The 13248-nt window shown below is 41.4% G+C and overlaps 1 protein-coding gene across 1 annotated transcript in view; it reads left to right on the top strand.

Annotated features, from left to right (window-relative positions):
• Positions 1 to 13248, top strand: part of smchd1 (structural maintenance of chromosomes flexible hinge domain containing 1) — a 302280-nt gene that overhangs the window by 268613 nt on the left and 20419 nt on the right. Inside the window, exons 38-41 of the mRNA XM_070893027.1 lie at positions 1613 to 1745; positions 2688 to 2807; positions 5342 to 5427; positions 12150 to 12272. Of these exons, the coding sequence (XP_070749128.1) occupies positions 1613 to 1745; positions 2688 to 2807; positions 5342 to 5427; positions 12150 to 12272 (462 nt within the window). The remainder of the gene's footprint in view (positions 1 to 1612; positions 1746 to 2687; positions 2808 to 5341; positions 5428 to 12149; positions 12273 to 13248) is intronic.

Here is a 13248-nt window from a genome sequence, read left to right on the forward strand (position 1 = left end):
ATGGTACTTGGGTGGGCGGTAGAGAACGAGAATTTAAAATGAGGTGAGCGTGCCATCGCCCTTCAACCAAGTTTCCGTCGGGGCCATGATGTCGATCCCATCATCCACGATAAGCTCATTGATGGGAAGGGAGTGGTTGAAGTCAATAGTATAGATGCATTTAAGGGGAGGCTAGATAAGCATAGATGAGAAGGGAATAGAAGGTTTTGCTGATAGTTAGATGAGGAAAGACGGGAAGAGGCTCAAGTGGAGCATAAACACCGGCATGGACTGATGGGCCAGGTGGCCTGTTTCTGTGCTGTATATCCTATGTAAAGTAATGCTGTTGCTGCTGCGTATGGAATTTTTTGTGCAGATATATTTACAAAATCTTGTATTCCACACCTTGTTCAATCATTACTGTACTGTAAATGCTTGATGATTAATTTTACAGTTAATGGTCATGACCAGTACTTCAGAATCTATGAATGAATACTATTGTGTATTCCATTCAATTGGTATACATTGCATTTATTATCACAATTTTCCAGCTTCGGGTTGTACAAATAAGTAGAATTCTTTATTGTAAAGCTTGGTGTAGACAAAGTACAGGTTGAACCTATCTCATCCGGGACTCGCTTATCCGGCACCATTCCTGGCTGTCGGGGGGTGCATGCACAGAATGCGGCCAATCAAAATCCTACTCATCGCTATAACCTTTCTCCTTGATCGGCTGCCTCCTCCTCATCGCCCTGCTGGAACTCCTGCAGCCACAGTCCTCCAACCATCTCTCCTCCCCACAGCGCTCCCTCCGGGGGGGGATCGGGCCGACTCTTCGCCAGCCTACTGGGCCCACTCTGGCTGCAGACCTCCTCTTCCCCAACCCCCTTCCTCCTCTTTCTGCCCCCCCCAACCTCGGGTGACCTTGCTCTCTATTTCCCCACCCTCTTTCCCCCCCCCCCCCCCCCAATCACCTCCCCTCATCTGGCACAAGCCAGGTCTCAAGGGTGCCAGATAAGGGAGGTTCGACCTGTAACTTGACTTACTGTAACTTTAAAGTGGGGCTTGTAAAATGAGCATGAAACAGACATTCCAGATCATCCCAGTATGAATCTTCAGTCAATGCGGGCCAAATGTTTAAATTTGTAGTCAATGGAATTATCTGTACAAGAAATTGAATTAGCATTTTCATTTTTGAAATTAACTGATAGTCCTGAATCTTCTAAAACTAGGAGAGTCTAGAAGTAGAGGGCATAGTCTCAGGATAAGCAGTCAGATGTTTAGGACTGAGATGCATTCAGGGTTGTGAATCTTTGGAATTCTCTACCCCAGAGGGCTGTGTTGAGTATATTCAAAGCTGAGATTGATAGATTTTCGGACTTTATCGGAATCGGGCAGAGGATTGGAGGTCAAAGATCAGCGAGGCAGGCTTATTTCTTGTGTTCTTCAGATAATGTTGAATCGTGTCCTTTTTTGACGACTTTTGCAATCAAAGTCTATTTGGTCAAAAAAAAATGTTGGCTCAGTATAAAATGATTTTCTATTAAACCTGCTATATTTTCACTGTTAACATACATCAATTATTTGCTCATCTTTGAAAACTGATCTTTTATTTTTATTCCTTTTTTAATAGAGCTTGGTGCTGGCAGAAAACAGTCCTGGGAGAGATAGTACTGAATATATGCTGGTTTTTGAACCTACCATTTCAACACCTGGAAAGAGGAATCCTTTGCCTCCATACATTGTATCTTTTATGTTTTATAACGGTAAGCCTCACAGCAACCTACCTATGTTTTGCTTGGTTAACTACCAAGCGGAACTTGGAATTCTTTGGCTTATTGTCACTGTTGTCTGTCTATGCGCATTTGAGGTTGACCCAGTCCTTTCATCATATCGGAGCTGGAAAAATAAGCAATGTGAGAGTAAGGAGTCACAAATAGACAAATTATATCACAAGATGTATTCTTGAACCGTAGATGAAAGAAAGGTTCCAGGTTCAGTTGAACATTTGTGCTGAACCAGCTGTTCTCAGCTAGAGTAGTGTTGGGCATAAAGCAAATGGTTAACCTAAAATTTTAGTGCATAGTTTTAAAATATATATATATATATTTACAACAATAAAAATATTTTCTTGGTCAGAGTTTTATCAAGTATAACTTTGTTTATTATTTTGAAAAACGAAATGTGCTGAAATTTTGTCCACCAGGTTATCTTCTATTTACGCATTTGTTACATAATGAACTTAAATTATTGAAAGACATAATATAATTCTAAAGTTATTCACTCTTTTATGTGGGAGGGTAAGTGTAGAGAAAGACTTAGTTTTGCGATGAGGAAAAACAACTTAATCTAAATCTGAATGGATTTTATTTAACATTATTTAAAGAGGACACTTAGTAGTTACTTGAGATTAGCAATTGCAAATTGTGCTGGGCCTCAATGGTGAAAAGTCCAGTTTAGCCAAAATTTAATTCACAGTGGGAATCCTGCAAAGCATCTTGGGATGTTTTGCTACATTAAAGGCGCTATATAAATGCACGTTGTGTTTTTGCAATGCTCACACTGTAAGTGGTTCACAAAATCGGCTGTTTAAAAATGGCTGATATAAAATTGAGAAACATAATCATTTTGTTCAAAAATTAATGCACTCGCTTGTAAGATTTAATTTGGAATATAGAAATGGGTGATGTAGATCTTTTTCTTCACAGATTTTAAGAAACAGCAGCAGATGACAACCTTAACCAAAGAGAAGGACCAACTCTCCCAATCCATTGTTGCATACCGGAGTTTGTTTGATACCACCAACCAATTAATCGGTGAAATGAAGTGTAAGCCACAATATGAATACATTAATATTTATGTTGTACGTTTGCACAGAGGAAGGAATTTGCTTTCTGTTTTTAAGTGGCGAATAAGTATTGCAGCAGTTGATCTCTTTGTATGTGGAAATACAATCATAACTAGAGATCAGTGAAATCATTTCCAGATGGTGAGAGATCCAACATCTGAAAATGAGAAAAATACTTCCAACAATCCAAATAATTTATGGTCCTTTTTCTTCAGTTTTAAATGAGAACTGTTTACAGTATTACAAGTGTGAAATATGCTTTATATATCTTCTGTTAAAGCTGCTTTGAGCGGGTTATTGGTGAGTAAGTGGTACTTGATAGCACTGTCAACGACAATGTCATCATTTTGCTGATAATTGAGAGTAGATTGATAGGGTGCTAATTGACCGGATTGGATTTGTCCTGCTTTGTGTGAACAGGACATATTTGAGCAATTTTCTACTTTGTCGGGTAGATGTCAGTGTTGTAGCTGTACTGGAATAGCTTGGTTAGAGGTACGGCTACTTCTAGAACACAAGTCTTCAGCACTACAGCCGAGATGTTGTTGGGGCCCATACCCTTTGCTATATCCAGTGTGCTCAGCCGTTTCTTGTTACCACGTTAAAAATGAATAGAATTGGTTGAAGACTGGCTTCTGTGATGGTAGGGACATCAGGATGAGGCCGAGATGGATCATCCACTCGGCATTTCTATCTGAAGACAGGAAAAATCCAATCCGCTTCAGCCTTGTCTTTTGCACTTGCGTACTAGGGTCCACCATCCCATTAGTTATTTAATTGTCCACCACCATTCACAGTTGGATGTTGCAGGACGGCAGAGCTTTGATCTGATCTGTTGGTTGTGGGATTGCTTAACTCTGTCTATAACATGCTGTTTCTTCTGTTTAGCATCTATGTATTCCTGTGTTGTAGCTTCACCAGGTTGGCACCTCATTTTTTGGTGTGCCTAGTGCTGCTCCTGGCATGTTCTTCTACACTCATTAAACCAGGGTTGGTCCACTGGCTTGATGGTAATGGTAAAGTGAGGGATATGCCGGGCTGTGAGATTACAGATTATAGTGGAATACAATTCTGCTGCTGATGGCCCACAACATCTCATGGATGACCAATTTTGAGCTGCTAGATCTGTTCTGAATCTATCCAATTTAGCACAGTGATAATGCCACACAACCTCAGTGGAGGGCGTCCTCAGTATGAAGACCGGACTTTGCTGTCATGGACAGATGCATCTGTGACGGGTAGATTGGTGAGGACAAGATCAAGTAGGTTTTTCCCTCGTGTTCGTTCTCTCTCTCGCCATCTGCTGCAAACCCAATCTGGCAGCTATATCCTTCAGGACTCTGACAGCGTGGTTAGTAGTGGTGCTACCGAGTCATTCTTAGTGATGGATATTAAAGTCCCCCACCTAGAGTACATACTGTGCCTTACTGCCTTCCATGCTTCTTCCAAGTGGTGTTCAACATGGAGTACTGATTCATCAGCTGAGGGATGACTTTAGGTGCTAATTAGCAGGATGTTTCTTTGCCCATGCTTTGACCTGATGGCCTTGAGACCTCATGGACTCCGGAGTCAATGTTCAGGACTCCCAGGGCCACACACTCCCGACTGTATACCACTGTGCTGCCACCTCTGGGAGTCTGGGACATTGGCTGAAATGTATGATTCTGTGAGTATGACGGTCGGTCTTTTTCTTGACTAGTCTGTGGGACAGCTCTCCTAATTTTGGCACAAGTCCCCAGATGTTAATGATGAAAACTTTGCAGGATCGATGGGGCTGGGTGTGCCTTTGTCAGTCCATCTGATTTTATTACTCAAATACTTTGTCATCGCAGTTTGGTATAACTGAGTAGCTTGCTCAGCTGGGCCATTTCAGACGGCAGTTAAGAGTCAACATCTAGGGACCTTACCAGGCCGGGTAATGACAACAGATTTCCTTCTCTAAAGGACACGAGTGATCCAGATCGGATTTTACAACAATCCGGTAGTTACATGTTCACCATTACAGATGCAAGCTTTTATATTTATTTAATTAATTACATTTACATTCCCCAGCTGCTGTTCTGTGATTTAAACTTGTGTCTCCGGATCATTAGTCCAGGTCTTTGGATTACTAGTCCAGTAACATAATCACTATGCTGCTGTTCCAGCTAGAATTTGCTGGGTTTTACAGATTTTATTTGAGGGGAAATGTCAATGTTTATTCGTGGTGGTGATAATTAGAGTCCACTGAGGGTTGGTGTATGTTAGGCGGGAACTTTGCCTCAAGCCCTGCCTTTTTCCCATTCCATTTTGGATGTGATGCATATAGAAGCGAGGCCAGCATTCAATCTAACCTTTTGAGTGTTAAACTGCTTCCAATAATTGGTAATCTTGTAATTTATGATTGTCAGGAGGCAGGCAGTCTTCTATTCATATCCTCATAACTGTTCACCAATACAATCATTTTAAATGTGATTGGAGAGGTAGTAACTAAATGTTTTGCAGTTTAAGTACTGAAATTGAAATTTTATTTAGGTCAAGCGCAAGAAGCTACAGCAAAGGAAACTCACCTAAGGAATGAACTTCGAAAACAGAAAATCAACACTGCAGAAATCTCTACTGTAAGTTAACTGGTGTATTAATTATTGATGTGTGGCCATTTAATAAGATCATGGCTGATCTGATCTTGGGCTCAGCTCCACTTCCCTGCCCATTCCCCATAGCCCTTTACTCCCTTATCGTTCAAAAATCTGTATCTCCACCTTAAATATATTCAATGACCCAGCCTCCACAGCTCTCTGGGGCAGAGAATTCCACAGATTTACGATCCTCAGAGAAGAAATTTCTCCTCATCTCAGTTCTAAATGGGTAATCCCTTATTCTTAAACTATGCCTCCTAGTTCTAGATTCCCCCATGAGTGGAAACATCCTCCCTGCATCTTCTTTGTCGAGCCCCCTCAGTATCTTGTATGTTTCAATAAGATCACCTCTCATTCTTCTAAACTCCAATGTATACGCCCAACCTACACAACCTTTCTTCATAAGTCAACCCCTTCATTTCAGAAATCAACCTAGTGAACCTTCTCTGAACTGCCTCCAATGCAAGTATATCTCTCTTTAAATGATGAGACCAAAATTGTATGCAGTACTCTAGGTGTGGCTTCACCAATACCCTGTACAGTTGTAGCAGGACATCCCTGCTTTTATACTCCACCCCCCACCCCCTTGCAGTAAAGGCTAACATCCCATTTGCCTTTCTGATTACTTGCATACTAACTTTTTGTATTTCATACACAAGAACCCCCAGGTCCCTCTACTGCAACATTTTGTAATTTCCATTTAAATTATAATTTGCTTTTTTATTTTTCCTGCCACTTTCCCACATTATGGCCCCAAGTTTCCACACGCAGCAAAACAGGCGCCCCTCCGAGCTCGGCGCCTGTTTTTCGCGCCGAAAACGGCGCCTGAAAAAAAACGCGCTATTCTCGAGCGCTTGGCAGCTCGATGGCTGCTTGGCGCGGCGCACAGGGGGCGGAGCCTACCACTCGTGCCGATTTTGTAAGTAGGAGGGGGCGGGTACAATTTAAATGAGTTTTTTTCGTGCCGGCAACCCTGCGCGTGTGCATTGGAGCATTCGCGCACGTGCAGTCTGAAGGAAACATTGGCACTCGGCCATTTTAAAAAGTGCTGCAGAAAAAGTGAAAATTTGCTTATTGAACCCTTGCAAAGGCTTGTATTTTAATTTTCTTGATATTTCTGTGTGTGAGGGTGAGGGAGTGCATTCTGTAATTAAAGATAGACTGATAAACGGGACACATGCAGTTGTTTGACACTATTCAAATTCTTTGTAGATGTTCAATTTTTAACATTTTTTAATAAAACCACATTGCCCTTCCATGATCAGCACTGAGGCTTCTTGCAGCTTTCTCCCCCTGCCGTCGGTCGGTCCCGACGGCAAACGGCTGCCTCAAGTAATGAGGCTTCCTGCAGCCTTCTCCCTCCCTCCCCCTGCCGTCAGTCGGTCCTGACGGCAAACCGCTGCCTGAAGCACTTTCACACAGGTAGGAACATGGTTTATTTAATCTTTTCTTTGCTTATAAATTTTTATTCAGGTTGGATTTATTTGTATAATATTTGTATAAGTATAACTAAGGATTTATTGTAGAATTTAATGACTTCTCTTTCCCTCCCCCCCACCTTGTTCCCGACGCCTAATTTGTAACCTGCGCCTGATTTTTTTAATGTGTCGACAAGGTTTTTTCAAGCCTACAAAAATCTTCACTTGCTCCATTCTAAGTTAGTTTGGAGTACGTTTTCACTGTGGAAACTTTCAAATCAGGCGTCAGTGGCCAGACAAGCCCCCTTTTGGGGAAAAAAAATTCTGTTCAAAAGTGAAACTGTTCTACCTGACTAGAACTGCCGAAAACTTAAATGTGGAGAATTGCGATTTCTAAGATACTCCGTTCTCCACCAGTTGCTCCTAAAAATCAGGAGCAAATCATGTGGAAACTTGGGGCCTATACTCCATCTGCCAAATGATTGCCCACTCACTTAGCCTGTCTATATCCCTTTGCAGATTCTTTGTGTCCTCCTTACAACTTAACTTGCTTTCCCACCCATCTTTGTATCATCAGCAAACTTGGCTACATTACACTCGTTCCCTTCATCCAAGCCGTTAATATAGATTGTAAATAGTTGAGGCACCAGCAACGATCCCTGTGGCACTCCACTAGTTACCGTTTGCCAACTGGAAAATTACCCATTTATCCCAACATTGTTTTCTGTCAGTTAGCCAATCCTCTATACATGCTAATATATTATCCCCAACCCCGTGAGCTTTTATCTTGTGCAGTAACCTTTTATGTGGCACCTTAACGAATGCCTTCTGGAAATCCAAATACACCACATCCACTGGTTTCCCCCCCCCCTCCCCCGGCCCTTATCCACTATGTTCAAAGAACTCCAGCAAATTTGTCAAATATGATTTCCCTTTCATAAAACCATGCTGACTCTTCTTGACTATATTATGCTTTTCCAAATGTCCTGCCACTGCTTCTTTAATAACGGACTCCAGCATTTTCCCAACAACAGATGATAAACTAACTGGTCTATAGTTCCTGCTTTCTGTCACCCTCCTTTTTTAAATAGGGGCGTTAGATTTGCGGTTGTCCAATTCGCTAGGACATTTCCAGAATCCAAGGAATTTTGGTAAATTGTAACCAATGCATCCACTATCTCTGCACCGACTTCTTTTAAGACCCAAGGATGCATTCCATCAGGTCCAGGGGACATAAGAACATAAGAAATAGGGACAGGAGTAGGCCATACTTGTCCACCTTTAGTCCCATTATTTTACCGAGTACTTTTTTTTTTAATGATGGTGATTGTTTTAAGTTCCCTCCTCCCTATAGCCCCTTGATGATAATCTATTATTGGAATGTTTTTAGTGTCTTCTACTGTGAAGACTGATACAAAATATTTGTTCAAAGTCTCTGCCATTTCCCTGTTGTCCATTATTCCCCAATCTCATCCGCTAAGGAACCAATGTTTACTTTAGCCTTTCTTTTTATATACTTGTAGATACTGTTTTTATATTTCTTGCTAGTTTACTCTCATAATCCTCCTCCTTCTTCTCTTTCTTAGTCGTCCTTTGTTGGTTTTTAAAAATTTCCCAAACCTGGCCTCCCACTAATCTTGGAACATTGTATGCTTTTTAAAATATTTGATACCACAATCCTTCCTTAGTCAGTCTCCCTTCTCTTAAAGTCTTTCCTTCTTACTGAAATATATTTTTGTTGAGAGTTATAAAATATCTCCTTAAATGTATGCCACTGCTTCTCAACCGTCTTACTCTTTAATCTATTTTCCCAGTCTACTTTAGCCAACTCTGCCTTTATACCTTTGTAATTGCCTTTATTTAAGATCAGGACACTGGTTTGAGATCCAACTTTCTCACCCTTAACTGAATTTGAAATTCAACCATCATATAATCACTCTTTCCTAGAGGATCATTTACGATGAGATCATTTATTAATTCTGTCTCATTACGCAGTACCAGATCTAAGATAGCCTGCTCCTTGGTTGGTTCTGCAACATACTGTTCAAGGAAACGATCCAGGATACACTATGAACTCTTCCTCAAGGCTACCTAGGCCAGTTTGATTTGTCCAATCAATTTGAAGGTTAAAATCGTCCATGATTATTGCCCTATCTTTCTTAGAAGCCTCCATTATTTCTTGATTTGTACTCTGCCCAACAGTGTAGCTACTGTTAGAGAGCCTATAGACTACACCCACCAGTGACTTCTTCCCTTATTGTTCCTTATGTCCACCCAAACCTATTCTACATCTTGATCTTCTGCGCCAATATCATTTCTCACTACTGCACTGCTCACATCCTTTGTTAACAGAGCTGCCCCACCTCCTTTTCCTTTCTGTCTACCCTTCCGAATTGTCAAATAGTCCTGAATATTCAGTTCCCAGCCATGGTCACTTTGCAACCACGTCTCTGTAATGGCTATCAGATCAGACCCATTTATATCTATTTGTGCCGTCAACTCATCTATTTTGCATTCAGATAAAGAGGTTTTAATTTTGTCCTTTTACCATTTTCCTCTACTTTGACCCCACTTTCTGATGCACTCTGGTTATTATTTCCCCCATTGCTACCCTGCTCCTATTGCCTTCTCCTTTCACTTTAACTTTATACATTTGTGCTCACTTGAACCCTCTTTTCTTCCCCGCCCCCACCCCCACCCCCACCCCCACCCCACCCACTATTTAGTTTAAAGCCTCCCAACATCCCTAGTTATTCGATTCGCCAGGACACTAGTTGCAGCACGGTTCAAGAGAAGCCTGTCCCAACGGAACAGCTCTTACCCAGTACTGGTGCCAGTACACCAGGAATCGAAACCCATTTCTCCCACACCAGTCTTTGAGCCATGCATTCATCTCTCTGATCTTATTTACCCCATGCAAATTTTCTCGTGGCTCAGGTAGTAATCCAGAGATTATTACCTTTTGTAGTTCTACTTTTTAATTTAGCCCCTAGCTGCTCATACTTCCTCAGCAGCATCTCTTTTTCTTTGTTCTACCTATGTCAGTTGGTATCTACGTGGACCACGACAACTGGATCTTCCCCCTCCCATTCCAAGTTCCTCTCTAGCCCAGAGGAGATGTCCTGAACCCTGGCACCAGACAGGCAACACAGCCTTCGGCTGCAGAGAACAGTATCTATCCCTCTAATTATTAATTCCCCTACCACTACATTTTTTTTTTACTCCCCCCACTTGAATACGGTGCTGTGGTGAGTTTGCTCATCCTCCCTGCAGTCCTTGCTCTCGTCCATACAGGGAGTAAGAGCCTCGTACCTGTTGGAAAGAGCAAGGGCTGAGGCTCCACCATCACTACCTCCTGGGTCCCCATACCTCACTCACTTGTTGGTCACACCCACTTGTTATTGACCACAGACCAAATTTGAATTATTTAACCGAAGGACTGTGACTGCTGCCTGAAACATGGCGTCCAGCTAACTCTCCCCCTCCCTGATGTATTGCAGTGTCTGAAGCTCGGACTCCAGCTCATCAATTCTGAGCTGAAATTCCTCGAGCAGCCAACATTTGCTGCAGATGTGGTCACCGTGGACCTCAGTCATGTCCACCAGCTTCCACATGCAACAGCTGCAATACATTGCCTGCTCTCCCATCTCTATTATATTTTATTTAATTAATTAGGTATTTAAGTTGAAATATCAATTGTCTGTTTACTTTTTAATCCCGGCTCTTAATTTAAACCAATGCCCAAGTTTAGAAAAAAAAAGAAATACGAACCAGCCAATCACCTGGCTGCTTTCCTATGACTTCACACTTCGATTTTTGTCCCCCTCTCAGGTCGGCTTGGACTGCTCCGAGCTCCCAGCAACTGCACCTGGCCTCGGGCACTGCTCCTTTTATGTCCCGCAGGTCCCGCTCCTTCACTGGGCCTCGGGCACTGCTCCTTTTATATCCCGCTGCTGGTGTCTCCAATCAGGTCGGCGCTGTCCAGTGTTGAAGCTGAAGTGGCTTGGTAATGCTAGTTCTGTAAATAACAAAGGAAGGTCTGAGACCCAGACAGAGCTGATTCAAAATATGGGGTGGTATTGGAAGTCTGAAAGGCTACAGGCTAAATGCAAAACTGAAAACATTTTAACTAGCCAAAGTTTATTTTTCCCCTTTTTGGACTACATCGAATCCAAACTGCAGTAATATAGTTAAGAACGACAGTTTTAGCTCATTTCCACTGATATATTTTCAGGTTTTGAATTGTTTAAAAACCAATTTTTCTCCTAACTATGGAAATCCCCAAATTTCCCATTGATTTCTTATGAAAAGAGGTCTAGCTATGTCTATGTACCCATCAATGACATCTGCACACACGTTTGCTGTACATGCCATGTTGCTATCACAGATGCAATGTGCACACATCTCTGGACCTGATTTTCAGCAGGAAAAGAAACAACGGTTGTGTAACTTGGATTTTTTTTTTAAACGGGAATTTCAATCATCATTTGGCTATTACTGTGAAGATTATTTTCTTAATGCTGAAGTAAATGTCTGTCCTTTATTGCTAGTTCGTTATAGAACAAAAGCAGCAGTTGAACTGCTAGTTACCATGTTGATAGCCCCCTAAAGACTGAGCTTATCAATCAAAGGTTGACTCGTGCCACACAAGGCATTGGTCAATAAAATCACAATTACAACTTGTCCTATGCGCATTCTCCAACTATTTTTATTATCCTACCTTCGTAGTGGAAAGAGTGTCGACAATAAATGCAGGGTCTTCAATTTTACTTCTTGAGGGAAAATCTATCTTGCAGCTAGGAGAGTCTGATTATGAGCCCCATTTCACTTATTTCACCTTTTGTAAAATTCCTTCTTTGATTTCTTGTGTTTTAACAATGTTTGATATGAAAACTTTTTTTTTTAACCTATTGTCTTTGAATTTACTAGATGTTCTTTTTAGGTTCAACTTTTTGGCCCAGCTTTACATTTTAAATTGGCAATAAAAACTAATTTTAACGGTCCTTAAATATAGTATTTTTTATATATTGCATGTGCACAAGTTTTATATCTTTTAGGAAGGCTAGTGATGCTCAAGAACTTTTGAGACTAATTTCCAGCAGCTGGTTTATTACATACACTTTGAATTGCTACCATTGGTTTAAGATCACATTTTGGACTGGGTAATAGACTTTAGTGCAGGATGTGTATTTATTGTATTTTACTTTTTAAAGATGCTAGTCTTCCCACCCCTCCTCCAACCACAGTTAATGCTGTAAATATTACAATTTTTTTCCTACAATTTAGCTCCAAGGTATTGATGCTGTCCTCAAACAGATGACGATTGACAGAGACAGGATATTCAAACTGCCCAGAAGAACTTGTTCTCTGCCTAATTATTCTAGGAGCAGTGCTGACATTTTAGGAAAGGTATGATTAATGTCAACCTCATTGTAAACTATTCCTTACTAAGTATAATTTTTGTACTCCCATTTCTCTCTGCGGTATTGAAACATTGTCCACATCACCTGGCCTAAAGCATTCAACTTCTAAGTATTAGTTCAAGCTAATTCATACCAATACCTGTGTCCATCGAGAAATGTCATCAGTTCTAATCCATGCTTCCTCCTGCTCCCCATCTTCCCTTCCTTGCTCCCCATCTTACCTCCCCTGCAACAATCATTAAGACTGTTCTAAGATTGATTCCTGGGGAGAGGGGGGAGGGATTGTCCATGAGGAGAGATTGAGCAGACTAGGCCTACATTCTCTAGAGTTTAGAAGAATGAGAGGTGTTCTCATTGAAACATACAAAATTCTTACAGGGCTAGATAGGGTAGATGTAGGAAGGATGTTTCCTCTGGCTGGGGAGTCTAGAACCAGGGGTCACAATCTCAGAATAAGAGGTCAGCCATTTAGGACAGAGATGAGGAGAAACTTCTTCACTAAGGGTGGTGAATCTTTGAAATTCTCTATCCCAGAGGGCTGTGGAGGCTCAGTCTTTTGAGTATTTTCAAGACAGAGATTGATAGATTTTTGGATATTAAGGGAATCAAGGGATATGGGGTTAGTGCAGGAAAGTGGAGTTGAGATAGAAGATCAGCCATGATCTTATTGAATGGCTGAACAGGCTCGAGGGGCCGAATGGCCTACTCCTGCTCCTAATGCTTATGGTTCTAATGGTACCTAAACATAAGAAATAAGAACATAACCCCTTATTCCCTTACCTTTTAAGAAATTGTCTATTTCTGTCTTAAATTTATTCAATGTGCCAGCTTCCACAGCTCTCTGAGGTAGCGAATTCCACAGATTTACAACCCTCTGAGAGAAGAAATTTCTCCTCATCTCTGTTTGAAAGATCATGCCCTCTAATTCTAGTCTCCCCCATCAGTGGAAACATCCTCTCTGC

Source organism: Pristiophorus japonicus, chromosome 1 (genome assembly GCF_044704955.1).
Source record: "Pristiophorus japonicus isolate sPriJap1 chromosome 1, sPriJap1.hap1, whole genome shotgun sequence".
NCBI classification, from domain to species: Eukaryota; Metazoa; Chordata; class Chondrichthyes; family Pristiophoridae; genus Pristiophorus; species Pristiophorus japonicus.